This window comes from Miniopterus schreibersii (assembly GCF_964146895.1).
Source record: "Miniopterus schreibersii genome assembly, chromosome: 2".
NCBI classification, from domain to species: domain Eukaryota; kingdom Metazoa; phylum Chordata; class Mammalia; order Chiroptera; family Miniopteridae; genus Miniopterus; species Miniopterus schreibersii.
Genome location: NC_138102.1, coordinates 78,792,209 through 78,808,363, shown reverse-complemented (window position 1 = coordinate 78,808,363; position 16,155 = coordinate 78,792,209). Strand labels below are relative to the sequence as shown.

Here is a 16,155-nt window from a genome sequence, read left to right as displayed (position 1 = left end):
CTTCAGATAAATTTCCCAGAAGTGGAATCTCTGGGTCATAAGGCATTTCCATTTTTAATTTTTTGAGGTAAGTCCATACTGATTTCCACAGGGACTGCACCAATCTGTATCCCCACCAACAGTGCACAAGGGTTCCTTTTTTCCCACATCTTCACCAACACTTCTTGTTTGTGGATTTATTGATGAAAGCCATTCTGACAGTTGTGAAGTGATATCTCATGATGGTTTTAATTTGCATTTCTCTGATGATTAGTGACATTGAGCATCTTTTCATATGTCTATTGGTTATCTGTATGTCCTCTCTGGAGAAGTGTCTACTCAAGTCTTTTTCCTATTTTTAAAATTGGATTTTTTTTTTGGTGTTGAGTTTTGTAAGTTCTTTATACATTTTGGTAAATTTAGATATTAACCCCTTATCAGATGTATCATTGGAGAATATATTCTCCCATTAAGTAGGTTGTCTTTTAATTTTGTAATTGGTTTTCTGTGCTGTGCAAAAACTTTAGTTTGATGTAGTCCCATTTGTTTATTTTTTCTTTTGTTTCCCTTGCCCAAGGAGATATATCAGAAAAAAATATGGCTACAAGACATGTCCAAGATTTTACTATGTTTTCTTCTAGGATTTTTATGGTTTTGAGTGTAACATTTAAGCCTTTTATCCATTATGAGTTTATTCTTGTGTGTGGTGTAAGAAGGTGGTCTACTTTCATTTTTTTGCATTTTTCTGTCCAGATTTCCCAACACAGTTTATTGAATAGACTATCTTTAGCCCATTGTATGTTTTTGCTTCCTTTGTTAAATATTAATTCACTATAAAGGCATGGATTTATTTCTGGGCTCTCTATTCTGTTCCATTGATTTATAAGTCTGTTTTTATACCAGTAACATGCTGTTTTAATTGCTGTGTACTTGTGGTATAGTTTAATACCAGGTAGGGTAATCCCTCCAACTTTGTTCTTCTTTCTCAAGATTGCTGTTGCTATTCCAGGTCTTTTGTGGTTCTATACAAATTTTTGAATCATTTGTTCTAGTTCTGTGAAATACACCATTGGTATCTTGATAGGAATAGTGTTGAACCTGTAGATTTCTTTGGATAGTATGGACATTTTAATGATGTTAATTCTTCCAACCCATAAACAGTATATGTTTCCACTTATTTGTATCTTCCTCACTTTTCTGAGTACAGGTCTTTTACACCTTTGGTTAAATTTATTCCTAGGTATTTTATTCTTTCTGAAGCAATTGTGAATGGGATCGTTTTTTTAGTTTCCCTTCTTGATAGTTCATTATTGGTTTATAAAAATGCAACTGATGTCTGGATATTTATTTTGTATCCTCCTACTTTGCTGAATTCATTTATCAGTTCTTTTAGTGTTTTCTTTTTGTGTGTGCGTGTGTGGAATCCTTAGGTTTCTCTATATGCAATATCATGGCACTTGCAAACAATGACAGTTTTACTCCTTTTCCAATTTGGATGCCTTTTATTTCTTCTTGTCTAATCACCATGGTTAGGACTTCTAGTACTATGCTGAATAAGAATGGTGAAAGTGGACATCCCTGTCTTGGGCCCAATCTTAAGGGGAATGCTTGTAGTTTTTCCTCATTGAATACAATGTTTGCTGTAAACTTGTCATATATGGCTTTTATTACATTGAGGTATGTTCTCTCTTTTTTGACAGTTTTTCCCACTTTTTTGACAGCTTTTATCATAAATGAGTGTCGGATTTTATAAAATCCTTTTCCTGCATCTATTAAGATTATCATGTGGTTTTTATCCTTCAATTTACTTCTGTGGTATATCACATTTATTGTTTTGCAGATATTGCATCCTTGGAACAAATCCCACTTGATCACAGTGTATGATCTTTTTAATGTAATTCTGGATTCAGTTTGCTAATCTTTTGTTGAGGGTTTTAGCATCTATGTTCTTTAGGTATATTGGCCTATAATTTCCTTTCTTTGTTATGTCTTTATCTGGTTTTGGAATTAGGATAATGCTGGTCTTGTAAAAATAGTTTGGGAGTCTTCCCTCCTCTTGAAATTTTTGAAATAATTTGAGAAGGATAGCTGTTAGTTCTTCTTTAAATGTTTGGTAAATTTTACCTGTAAATCTGTCTGGTCCAGGGATTTTGTTTGTTGGGAGTTTTTTTATGACTGCTTCAGTTTCACTAGTTGTAATCTGTCTATTCAGATTCTCTCGTTCTTCCTGATTTAGATTTGGAATGTTATATGTTTCTAAGAATTTATCCATTTCTCTCAGATTGTCTAAATTGTTTGCATATAGTTCATATTATTTTCTTAAAATCATTTGTGTTTCTTTGGTGTCAGTTGGTACTTCTCTTAGTTCTGATTTTATTTATTTGGGTTCCCTCTCTTCTTTTCTTGATGAATCTTGTTAAAGGTTTGTCAATCTTATTTATCTTTTCAAAGAACCAGTTCTTGGTTTCATTGATCTTTTGTATTTTTTTTTTCTAATCCTCACTGAGGACATTTTTTCCATTGCTTTTCAGAGAGAGTGGAAGGGAGAAAGAGAGACAGAGAGAGAGAGAGAGAGAGAGGCATCAATGTGAGAGAGACACATCATTTGGTTGCCTCCTCCATGCACCTGGGGATTGAGCGTGCAACCAAGGTATGTGTCCTTTGCCTGAATCAAACCTGGGAACCATCAGTCTGTGGGCCGATGCTCTAACCACTGAGCAAAACCAGCTAGGGCTATTGTGGTTATTTTTTTACTCTATTTTGCTTATTTCTACTCTGATCTTTATTTTTTCCCCCTCTTCTACTGAATCTGGGATTTGTTTGTTGTTCTTTTTCAAGTTTCTTTAAGTATAAAGTTAAATTGTTTATTTGAGATTTTTCTTGTTTCTTGAGATAGGCCTGTAATGCTATGAATTTCCCTCTTAGAATTGCTTTGCCTGTGTCCCACAGATTTTGGGTTGTTGTGGTCTCATTTTTATTAATTTCAAGGTATCTTTTGATATATTCCTTGATCTCGTTAACCCATTCATTGTTTAGTAACATGTTATTTAGCATTCATGTCATTGCATATTTTTTCAGTTTTTTTCTTGTGATTGATTTCAAATTTCACAGCATTATGGTCAGAGAAGATGTCTGATATGATTTAAATGTTCTTAAATATATTGAGACTTGATTTTTGTCTTAACATGTGGTCTATCCTAGAAAATGTCCCATGTACATTTGTAAAGAATGTATATTCTGCTTCCTTGAGGTGGAATGATCTAAAGATAGCAATTAAATGTAGTTGATCTAGTGTGTTATTTAAGGCCACCATCTCCTTACTGAATTTCTGTCTTGAAGATCTACTATTGATGTCAATGGGGCGTTAAAATCTGCTACCATATCTCTATTACTGTCAGTGTCTCCCTTTACATTCATCAAGATTTGTTTTACATATTTAGCTGCTCCTATGTTGGGTACATAAATGTTTACAAGGGTTATATCCTCTTGTTGGATTGATCCTTTTATCATTATGTAGTGTTCTTCTTTGTCTCTTACTATATCCTTGGTTTTAAAGTCTATTTTGTTAGATGTAAGTATTGCTACCCCAGCTTTTTTCCTTTCCAGTTGCATGAAATATCTTTTCCCATCCCTTTACTTTTAGTCTATGTGTATCTTTGCTCTGAAGTGTGTCTCTTGAAGGGAGCACATACATGGGTCTTGTTTTCTTATTCATTCAGCTACCTATGTCTTTTGATTGGAGCACTTGAGCCACTTACATTTAAAGTGATTATTGATGGGTACATATTTATTGCCATTTTATTTTTATAACTATATTCATTTGTTTTGTTTTTTCTTTTTTTCTTTCTTCCACTTCTTAATGCAGGCCTGTTAACATTTCTAATACTGGTTTGTTGGTAACAAACTCCTTTAGCTCACTCTTGTCTGGAAAGCTCTTTATTTCTCCTTCAATTTTAAACGATAGCCTTGTTGGTAGAGTAGCCTTTTCTGTAGGTCTTTGTTTTTCATCACTTTGAATATTTCAAGATAATCCCTTCTGGCCTGAAATGTTTTTGTTGAGAAATCAGCTGACAGTCTTATGGGAGCTCACTTGTAGGTAACTGACTGCCTTTCTTTTGTGGCTTTTAAGATTCTCTCTTTGTCTTTAACTTCTGGCATTTTAATTGTGATGTGTCTTGGTGTGGGCTCTTTTGGGTCCATCTTGTTTGGGACTCTGTGTACTTCCAGGACTTGTATGTCTTTTTCCTTCACCAGGTTAGGGAAGTTTTCAGACATTATTTCTTCAAATAGGTTCTTGATCCCTTGCTCTCACTCCCCTCCTTCTTGTACCCATATTACATGGATGTTATTATGCTTCATGTTGTCCCAAAGGTCCTTCAAACTATCCTCATTTTTTTAAGTCTTTCTTTTTTCTGCTCTGATTGGGTGTTTTTTCTACTTTGTCTTCCAAAACACTGATTTGATCCTCTGCTTCATTGAGCCTGCTGTTTATTCCTTCCATTGTATTCTTTATTTCAGATATGGCATTCTTCATTTCTAACTGGTCCTTTTTTATAGTTTTTATATTCTTTTTTATGCTGTTGAGCATCCTTATAATCCTTAGTCTGAACTCCATTATCTAATAAATGGCTTACCTCCCCTTCATTTAGCTCTTCTTCTGGAGTATTCTCTTTTTGCTTCATTTGGGGCCTGTTTCTTTGTTTCCCCAGTTTGTCTGCCTGTTTGTGTTTGTTTCTATGTATTAGGTAGATTTTTCTGTCTCCCAGTCTTAGTACGGTGGCTTTATGTAGTAGCTGACCTGTTGGGACCCAGTGGCTCAGTCTCCCTGATCACCAGAACTAGATGCTCTAAGAAATGTCCCAGCCCGGCCAGGTGTGGCTCAGCAGTTGAGCGTTGACCTAGGATCCAGGCTATCAGGGTTTGATTCCTGGTCAGGGCACATGTGCGGGTTGCAGGCTCGATCCCCAGTCAGAGGCTTGCAGGAGGCAACCAATCAGTGACTCTCTCATCATTGATGTTTCTACCTCTCTCCTTCTCCTTTCCTCTCTCTGAAATCAATAAAGATATTTTTTTTTAAAAAAAGAGTCCTGTGTGCATGTGTGTGGGCTCTCCTGTTGTAGTTGAGCCTTGAATGTTTTGGCCCATTCATGCATGGGCTCAACCCTTAGGCTGGCTGACAGTGAGGCTTAACTCCCAACACAGCATGCATGCTACTTTGCAGATGTTGATCACATGAAAGGAATTCTCCTCAGTGTGATTTGGTGCTTGCCAATATTTCCCTGTGGATGCTGCTTGTGAAGCTCATTGGATCTTACTCTATTGTTGTCTGAAACTGGCCACCGGGTGTACTGGTTCTGGGCCTCTTCAGAGGGACTCTGGTGCACGCCAATGTCTGACACTGTCTGAGGTTGACCCTGAGCAACCTGTTTGGAGCCATCAGCAATCCACAGCTTGTGGCTCCCTCTGCCTGGCCCAGGTGTATGTGAAAAGAACCAAGCTGCACACCAAGGTCTGCTTTTACTAGTCCCCAGCTCAGGATCAGATCAGGAAAAGACTTAAAACACCCAGGGATCACCTCTGCCTACAGGCTGTCTATTAGTTTAAGTCACTTAATGAAAACCTCTGGCTGTAGTCCTCAGGAGGGCATAAGCTCCACAGGGTGGGGCAATAATGATTTCAACAGATGGGGTTATTGTTTCCTCCAAGGCTAATGCTACATGGATGGGAAAATTTGCCTAAGAAAGATGGCTTCTGCAGCTTGGGGAAATGACTCAACAATGGGATCCAGGCAGCTGTCTTCTCAGCTCTCTCCTCAGAGTCACTAACTCAGGACCCTCCTCACATAGCTCTAGTTCATTCTGCCCTCCCTTTACTGGATCCCAAAGTGAGTGGCGGCACATGAAATTTTGTGTGTTGGCCCTTTAAGAGGATGCCAGCATTTCTAGCCACCTCTCCCTGGTGGACAGAATCCCTGGTTCTTTTCACAGCCAGATGTTATGTGGGCACCTTTCTCAGTTCTGGTGCTCTGGACTGGGGAACTCAGTTTGATGTTTAGATCCAGATATTCCTCCAGAACTTCAGTTGCTGCCTATGGGAGCCCAGCCAGCTCTCTCTCACCTTGCACTTCCTACCAGTCTCTATGCGGTCGCCACTTTTTCTCCTTGGTTATAAGGCTTTTCTCCAGCTAGTCTTCAGTTGGTTATTCAGGGTGATTTTTCTATATTTTACTTGCAATTACATTTTGGCTCCCTCAAAACTTAACTACTAAGTTTGATTGGAAGTTTTGTGATAACATAAATAGTTGATTAACACATATTTTGTAGGTTATGTGTATTATTTACCATATTCATTATAAGTACATTACATGTACATATTATATACAATACATTATACTATATATATAAGCTAAAGTAAAGAAAATATTAAGAAAATAATAAAGAAGAGAAAATACACTTTCAGCATTTGTTGAAAAAAATCAACATGTAACTGGACTTGCACAATTCAAACTTATGGTCAACTATATGCTTTATATAATTATATATTATGTAATATGACATATATAATATATATTTAAACATGCTATTTTAACAGAGAAATATGTTATTCTAATATATGACATGTAATATATTTTATAATTGTATGTTTTATAATTACATGCTATATATAAATATTATCTGATATATTGTATGTATTATACTATAGCATACATAATACATATTTTATATTGTATATTATATCTTATATATAGTTATATACATATGATTCTAAGGGGGAAATGTTATATTTTCCTGTTTCTTAAGAGATAAATACCTTGTATACTTTTTCTGTTGGTAATGATTATGTTCATCTCTCTCAAGGCAGTTTCTTTCTCCTTTGAGCAATTTAAAACCTTGTCCTTGAGAAACCCTGGAAACAAGTCTGTTTAAATATCAGGTTGAACACATTCCAAGACTTGCTCAAATTCAAATTCTTCATATACATTTGTAGTTATTTATAAAAAGAATTTATTATTTATGAAAAAATGTGATTTATCTTGGAAATGGTGTTCAGACAGCTAACTATTTTATAGAATGAATGTTTATGAAACTGACATGACCCCATTTCAAACTGGGCAGGTTCATTGACCTTTTGCTTGCTTTTCTGAACATTTGTGAATATCATACATTTCTTTTTTATTTATTCTACAGTATGCAAATGTCAATGGTGGGAAACACCACTTCAGTGGAAAAATTAATATATTACTTTAGTAATGTACTTGAGCTAAATGACTGAGGGGCACAAAGAAACCACAATAATTTGTATGACACTTTGAAGTGAATTAAATAATTTTGAACATGATTCTTCAGCAGTCAGTATTATAGTTTTGATATAGATACAAAGCATAATGATTGCTCTAAACTCAGTATTTTCAAATTCATGTATTTAAAGTTGTGTAAGCTGTACCACTTCCCTGTCAAAATTATTGGTTGCTGATTTTATTTTATTTATTTATTTTTTTAAATTTTATTATTATTTTAAAAATATATCTTTATTGATTTCAGAGAGAGGAAAGGAGAGAGAGAGGGAGATAAGAAACATCAATGATGAGAGAGTCATCACTGATTGGCTGCCTCCTGCACACACGTGACTGGGGATCAAACCTGCAACCAGGGCATGTGCCCTGACTGGGAATCAAACCCTGATCACCTGAATCCTAAGTCGACACTCAACTGCTGAGCCATGCCCAGCTGGACTGGCTGCTGATTTTATACCTGTTTCTTCAGCTGTAACTTTTGATATTTAGAATTTTAAATTTTCTATAAAGTAGATTTTGTAAACCGTAATTTATTTCCTTCCTTTGTGAAGTGGTGTATAATTTTATAATTTCTCCATGTAAACTGAATGCTTGGACTTTCAATGCAGTATTCTAGAAAGCAATAAATTAATGCCATTTATATATATGTGTGTGTGTGTGTGTGTGTGCGTGTGTGTATAAAAGAAATATTGTACACACAATATTGGATGAATCTCACAGAATTTATTTTGAACATAAAAAGCCAGTCACAAAAGATGTAGTTCGTGTATGATTCCACCTATGTGAAAGTCAATAAAAAGTAAAACTAATTGTGGTCATAGAAGTTAGAATAAGTTAGAATAGTAATTACCTCCAGTGTGTTGGGATATTGACTGAAAAAGAGCATTAAATGTTTTATATCTAGATAGAGGTGTTGGTTACATGCATATACATATATAAAATTACATCAAGATATGCATCAGTGTATCATAGAATTTGTTATGCCTCAATAAAAGTATAATTATATATGTATGTATGTAGAAATACACAAATGCACATAGTAATTATGTATAATTATATAATTACATTTTTATTGAGACATAAATACTATACATTGCTGTAATATATACACACCCACACATTATGCAAACTTCTTAAACAATGACTTTTAACTAAAATTTCTTAGTACAGTATACATCATTTTATCTTTGAAATTAATTTATTTAATCCACAGAACCTAAAGCAGTATGCCTTCACTATAATTTAGGATCTCAAACTAAGAACACATGTTTTACTTAAAGAATTTCCATTTTTTTCCCCATGATTGACTACAAAAAAAATGGTCACAATTTGTTACAATTCCTGCCATCAAGAAATGGAGTCTTTTTTTTTTACTGCTTGAGTCTGAACTGGATTTGTAATTTGCTTTGTCCAAAAGAATGAGGTAGAAGCCACATTATGCTAGTTTTGAACCTGGGCTTTAGGGGTTCTGCAATCATTTGCTTGCTGTTTGTGGGATTCTTGCCACTACCACAATGTGAAAAAGCCCAAACTCGCCTGTTGGAGAATATCACATGGAGCCACTCAACCAACTCTCAGATAAATGGGTTAACTCAACTGAGATTGAGCCTGTCTGCGATCACCAGAATCACCCAGTTAAGCTCAGTGCAAATTCACAAACCACATTATCATGAGCTAAGTAAATGGTTGCTATTATAAGCCACTAAGTTTTTGGGTGGTGTGCAACCGAGCAAAAGTTAATTAATGTCAATCCATTATAATTTTTTACCTGAAAGAGTAAATTTTGGGTAAAATACTTCTACCTCTGGGCCAATATTAAACTTATGACTCCACAGTCTATGGTTCCTGAGAAATATGAGCATTTGTTAGGTAAATACCCTTACCTGAATGGGATTCCTATAGAAAGACTGCTTTCCAGAAGATGGGAATGACATGGCAATAATACGGTCTGGAAGTCAAAATAGTCACTATTACAAATGTCATTGTAGATGTCAAACAATATATGAGAACTTAATTTACATATAATCAGACTCCCTTTTCACAGAAAACCTTTCAAGATTGAGAATGACAGAAAAAGCTAACTAACCCTTAGGATAGTCAAGATAATATAGTAAATTATCCAGTACAGTGACCATTAAACTCCCCTGAGTTCCCAACTCAATTGGCTCCAGCCTTATGCAACAGATGTGTGTTTAGCTCAGTCTGGAGCTCCCCCTGTGGTGGGAATTTATTGCTTATTTAAACACCAAAGGAAAATGAGAGATCCCAGCTCCATCGATGGTGGGAACTCCCAGGATGCTTTCCAGTGCTCCTGACTCAGAAACTTGATATCTACAAAGCAATGACCTTGTTCTCTGTGGTTCTAGGAAAGGAGCAGGTTTGTTTTGGATTCTTTGAACCCAGAATAACTACTAGAACTCAATAAATTCTAAACCAAACAAAAGGAGTCAGCTGAAAATCCACTCAACTTCCTCTACTGTAAACCAAGTAGGCCTTATATGAGATAACAATAAAAAAAATTATCAGGGTTAAACTACCATAGTGGTATACCTCTTCATGAATAAAGAATGCTTTGAAAGAACATGGCTTAAACAAGGCAAGAACAAAGTAAACACATAATTACTTACACACACACATAATGTGAAATTTGTATAAGTAAACCAACAGTTAAACATCACAAACCAGTAACATAAGTGAGGTCTAAGTCAAATCCATCTTTCTTGTATCGTCGTTTGTTTCCTGAAACCTGAGCATTAAAAGAATCATTAATTTGTAAAACATAAATCAACATAAAACTAAAGATCATTATATAGATACCTATAACCCTTGCCAGTGTTACCTAAAACACAATATTTTTCTGAATCATAAACATATTTTGCCCACTTACCATCCTTCTGGTCAGCTTTTCAAGATGTCTTTTTTGGTAAGCCAGATGAAAAACTCTCATCAGAATTACAAGTCGTAGAGATCGAAGTAAAATGATCAATCTAACAATAAATTAGAAAGATCAATTTGTTTCTTCAGAAACAAGATTTACCAACGTGAACTAAGCCTAGAGCAGTGGTCTTAACCAGAGATAATTTTGCACCTCCTACATGCAAGCTTCCCACACCCAGCCACCTAGTGGACATTTGGCAATGTCTGGAGATATTTTTGGTTGTCACTACTGTGTGTGAGGGTGTGCCACTTGCATAGAGCCCCCATAACAAAGAACAGTCTGATTTCAAATATCAATAGTGCTGAAGTTGAGAAAGTCTGGTTTAGAGAAATAGCTGTATGATAGACACTTAGAATTTGTGGATTTAACTTTTGTTATTTAAGATGAGTATTTTTCAATCTTTTTGCCATCAGTAAAAACTGAGGGTTCTTGTTCACCTCTGTTAACACATCAGGCAAGCAACAGGTTGAGATACTTTGCAATGGGCTAGCTGGTGTCATGCCTACCATCAGAAAAAACAAAATGGCAGAGAACTGATGGTTTGGACTAGTGCATCCCTAAATTGAGTGTGCATACTGACTCAATAGGTCTAGAATGGGGCCTGAGGTGTTTTTCTTCTTTCATTTTTAACAAGCTCTTAGGTGATGCTGATGTTATAGGTCAGAGGATTGTTCTGGCTCCAGTTATTTTCAAACTCTAAAAGGCTATCAAATAATGTCCAGTTTTGTTGGAACCTGAATTGAAGTCCTGGGAAGCTGGAGTGCAGAAAAAAACAAGCTATTTGACTAATGAATAAGCCTAGTGAGCCAGCCAACATTTACATCCCAGTACACATTTGCTCTTCTTTGCCAGAGTAGGAAGAGGAAGAACAAAAAAAAGTCATCAATGTCTCATACACATTTTAGTTTCCTAATTCCTAACAGCTCTAACTTTGCCTCAGCTTTTTAAATTTTAAACACATTATACTGCAAATTCTACCTCTGTGTTGCTATCCATTTTACCTAGTTTTATGTCCCATTTGCTGTTTTTTAGAGAATCATCATTGGAGTCACTCATATTTTGCATATGATCAAATCAATATTCTCTGGTAGAAAAACATAGGAATTTCATGTGTAAGGAATTTGTGGTCAAATCTCAAATTCCAATTTAGTGGGAATTTAAAAATGGGGAGAAGTTTAAGTTAGTATGGAGGCAAAGTCTCCAGCTTTTTCTTTGGGTGTTCCATCTTCTTCATTCAACTAAAGGCACTTAGTGTGTACACCCTTCACTGGACCCACCAATCTTTTAGTTTCCAAGTATGTGGAAATTTATCTAAACATTTAATTTTCAAGCAGCTTATCTGGCACAGAATCATGTTCAAAGTTAAAAAAATTACACAGAATGAAAGCACAGAAAATGAAGAAAAAAAAGGAAATCTTTAAAATAGGTGAATCATATGTTTCTTACCTGGGGATACCGTTAAAAATATTGGAGTCATAAAAAATATAAGTGAAATCAATTACTAGAGTTACCATAATAATGACAGCATCTATGGAATTAAGTATATCGGAAAAATATGATTGTATCCTGTAACATAAAACAAAAAATGTAAGTTTATGCCACCCAAAGAAGAGAGGAAATTTTAAAGAACACAAATTATTTGACTCATTCCCATTAAGCATTCTACTTTAGTAAATTATCTAAAATTCATTTTCTAAACTAGGTTAAAGGGACAATATTCATACTCATTATTTTATACATACATACATATATATATACTCATATATAACAAAAGCATCAATTTGGCAAGTATAGTATGAGATATAATCAAACCATTAAACAAGAGGCAAGCATTGCCTTCACATAGGTGCAAGAGAAAGGTAGGAAGCTTGGCAGTACTACTGGGCAATGGAAGCTGAACATGACATAGTTTTAGGGCAACTGGGGCTGTGAAGAATGCACAACAGGAGCTTCTGAGAGGAAGAAGGGTTCACTACTTCGGCCTGCAAACTTGTCGTCTGGCTTTGCACCTGCAGTGCAATCCCTAACCAAAGCTGAACTTCTATTCATGGAACCTTCCTCCCCAACACTGGCTCCTTCAGCCATGGGCAATGGTGCTCCAGGGACAGCTTTTTCCAAGTCTGCGTAGCCCTTTCAGCCTCCGAGTAACCTGGGAGTTGGGAACTGTACTTAAAGGCTTGAGGATAGTTCAGGAGGAAAGGAGACAAGCTGCCTTCTGAAATGATCTGGGATGGAGCAAGGCTGGAAAATTTAGTCCCTGACTCCCACAGCAATCCAGCTCCAAGGCCTGACTCACTCCATGAATCTTCTCAGAAAGCCACCAAGCAGAGAAAATCAACTGCTGTCTAAGCATCAAGCCTCGCTGATGGGATGACCATGCCTCAGATCTCCTGTGGACCTTGACAAAAGTTTTTATTTTAACTGAGGTAGGGGGTTGTTCATGGTCTATTTAGTATTTAATACACTGTCAGCTTTTATTTAGGTTCAGTTGTTAATGAAATATTAACATTTATAAAAATGCTTCATATACATATTCCTCTTAATTATTTGCATGTTAAACACATTCCTGTCTGGTCCCATTTTGCAAACCCTAAAGAAGTTTACCTCTTGAAGAAATCATCTAGAATACATTGTCAGAGATTAGAGTGCCAGTTGCAACAATAATATTAAAGCCCAATCTAGTATAAGTTGGGCTTTGGATTGTTTCTCTTGTGGACCATGCCTTCTAGGACCATAAAGAGGGACATATTTGGTTGGGCTGATCTGGCAATTATTTGGGGATGCTTTTCATAGCAGTACAAAATAGGTTTACGGTGCTTGTAGAAAAATTAATCAAACTTACCCTTCTACACATACTCGAAGAAGAACATCCATGAAAAAAAAAATAGCAATAAATAAAGAAATTGAACGATATTCCAAAGGAGTATACATTGTGTAATCAGAGAAAAGTAGGTCTGTAATGATGAGGGACACATCCACAAAGACCAGCATAATTCCAAATATTCTACAACAAATAAATAAATCAAGAGAATAAAAATAAAGTGTTTTTTTTTAACCTATATGGTTAAACTTCATTTAGGCCAATAGCCTGATAAGAAAATGTCATTATTTATGATTAAATTGCACAGTGGTTGTTGAACTGCATTGCCTTAGAAACTGAAAAAATGTTACCGTTTTCACCCGATGGAAGCAGTTGTTAAGGAAAAAAAACTCCCACCAAACCACTTCATGTTACCATGTCTTTTTCTCATAGACACATCAGACCAACACTCCAAAATAGAAGAGATAAACTGAATTATAAACATGCATCCTTTTATAAACTCTTCTTAAAATTTGAGAATTTTATGGGACATCTACCAATTTCTTATAATAATTGAAACTTCATTAATCTTTATAACTTTAAAGAATTTAGTAATAAAAACAAGCAAAATCATGACTAATATATGCCCTTAAAAGACCAATTTGGCCAATAAGAATTTTTTACCAGTGAGATTTCACATATTAATGGATGCTTTTAGAACAAGGCTGGGCACATGAAAAGGAATTCAATTTCATAAACACATACATGACTGAACACTAAAATATCTCCTAAGCTTTTCTCTTCTATATATTTTTTACTTTTAATTTTTTGTCTTCTTTCTGTTTTGTTCCTTTTATTTATTGAATTTTTGGAGGTGACATTGGCTAATAAAATAATATAGATTTCAGGTGTATAATTATATAATACATCATCTGTATATTGTATTGTGTTCACCACCCTAAGTCAAGTCTCCTTCCATCACCATTTATCCCCCCCTTTTACTCTCTTCTACTTCCCTCTGTCCCCTTTTCCTCTGGTAATCACCATACTATAGTCTGTGTCTACAAGCTGTTTTTTCTTAATCCCTTCACCTTTTTCACCCAGCCCCCCAGTACTCCTACCCTCTGACAGCTGTCAGTCTGTTTTCTGTATCTATGAGTCTGTTTCTATTTTGTTAATTTATTTTGTTCACTAGATTCCACATAAAAGTGAAATCATATGGTACTTGTCTTTCTCTGACTGGCTTATTTAACTTAGCATAATACTCTCCAGGTCCATCCAGACATTTTGCAAAAGGTAAGATTGCCTTCTTTTTTACAGCTGAGTAGTATGCCATTGTGTAAATGTACCACAGCTTTTTTATCCACTCATCTACTGGTGGACACTTGGGCTGCTTCAAAATCTTGGCTATTGTAAATAATGCTGCAATGAACATAGGGGTGCATATATTCTTTCAAATTAGTGTTGTGGGTTTTTCAGATAAATTTCCAGAAGGGGGATCACTGGGTCATAGGTCATTCCATTTTGAATTTTTTGAGGTAACTTCGTACTCCTTTCCACACTGAATGCACCAATCTGCATCCCACCAAAAGTACACTAGGGTTCTTTTTCTCCACATCTCTGCCAACACTTGTTGTTTGTTGATTTATTGATGATAGCCATTCTGACAGGTGTGAAGTGATATCTCATTGTATTTATAATTTGCATTTCTCTGATGATTAGTGATGTGGACCATCTTTTCATATGTTTATTGGCCATCTGTATGTCTTCTTTGGAGAAGTGTCTCTTCAGGTCCTTTGCTCATTTTTAAATTGGCTTGTTTGGGTTTTTGGTGTTGATAAAGATTGTATGTTTCTAGGAATTTATCCATTTCATCCAGATCTTCCAACTTGTTGGCATATAGTTGTTTATAATATTTTCTTAGAATCCTTTGTATTTCTGTAGTGTTTGTTGTTATTTCTCTTTCATTTCTTATTTTATTTATTTGGTCCTCTATTTTTCTTGATGAGTCTGGTTAAAGATTTGATAATCTTACTTATCTTTTCAACAAAACAGCTCTTGGTTTTATTGATTTTTGTGTTTTTTTTTAGACTCTATTTAGCTTATTTCTACTCTGATCTTTATTTTTTCCTTTCTTCTACTCTTTTTGGGTTTGTTTGTTGTTCTTTCTCAAGTTTCTTTAAGTGTAAAGTTAGATTATTTATTTCAGCATTTTCTTGTTTCTTGAGAAAGGCATGTAATGCTATGACTTTCCCTCTTAGAATTGCTTTGCCTGTGTCCCACAGATTTCGGGTTGTTGTAGCCTCATTTTCATTCATTTCAAGGTTATCTTTTGATTTATTCCTTGATCGCATTGTTAACCTATTCATTGTTTAGCAACAAGTTATTTAGCATACATGTCATTGCTTTTTTAAAAATTTACTTCTTGTGATTGATTTCAGGTTTCATAGCATTATGGTCAGAGAAGATGCCTGATATGATTTCAATCTTCTTATTAATTAATTAATTAATTTAAATTTTAAAATAATCTTTATTGTTGAAAATATTACATATATCCCTTTTTTACCCCCACCGATCCCATTCAGCCTGCATCCACCCCACCCCCAGGCTTTCCCCATACCAATGTCTGTGTCCATGGGATATGCTGATAAGCATGTAAGTTCTTTGATTAATCACTGCCCACCCACTCCCCCATCCCCACCTTCCCTCTGAGATCCCTCAGTCTGTTCCATGCTTTTATGTCTCTGGATCTATTTTGTTCATCAGTTTATTTTGTTTATTACATTCCACATATAAGTGAGATCATGCAGTGCTTGTCTTTCTCTGACTGGCTTATTTCACTTAGCATAATATTCTGCAGTTCCCTCTATGCTGTCCCAAAACATAAGAGATCCTTCATTTTTACAGCTGCATACTGTTCCATGGTGTAACTGTATTACAGCTTTTTTATCCACTCATTTACTGATGGGCACTTGAGCTGTTTCCAGATCTTAGCTATTGTAAATTGTTCTGCTATGAACATAGAGGTGCTTAAGTTCTTCTATTGGGTGTTTCGGGTTTCTTAGGATATATTCCTAGAAGTGGATCACTGGGTCAAATGGAAATTCAATTTTTAATTATTTGAGGAAAGTCCATAATGCTTTC

General features: G+C 35.3%; 1 protein-coding gene across 1 annotated transcript in view; it reads right to left on the bottom strand.

Annotated features, from left to right (window-relative positions):
* Positions 1-13,142, bottom strand: part of LOC308552447 (phosphatidylinositol 3,4,5-trisphosphate 3-phosphatase TPTE2-like) — a gene marked incomplete at its 5' end in the record, with an annotated part of 89,743 nt that extends 76,601 nt beyond the window's left edge. Inside the window, 4 exons of the mRNA XM_081127742.1 lie at positions 9,157-9,221; positions 9,956-10,019; positions 10,161-10,260; positions 13,054-13,142. Of these exons, the coding sequence (XP_080983868.1) occupies positions 9,157-9,221; positions 9,956-10,019; positions 10,161-10,260; positions 13,054-13,142 (318 nt within the window). The remainder of the gene's footprint in view (positions 1-9,156; positions 9,222-9,955; positions 10,020-10,160; positions 10,261-13,053) is intronic.
* Positions 13,143-16,155: the final 3,013 nt, after the last annotated feature.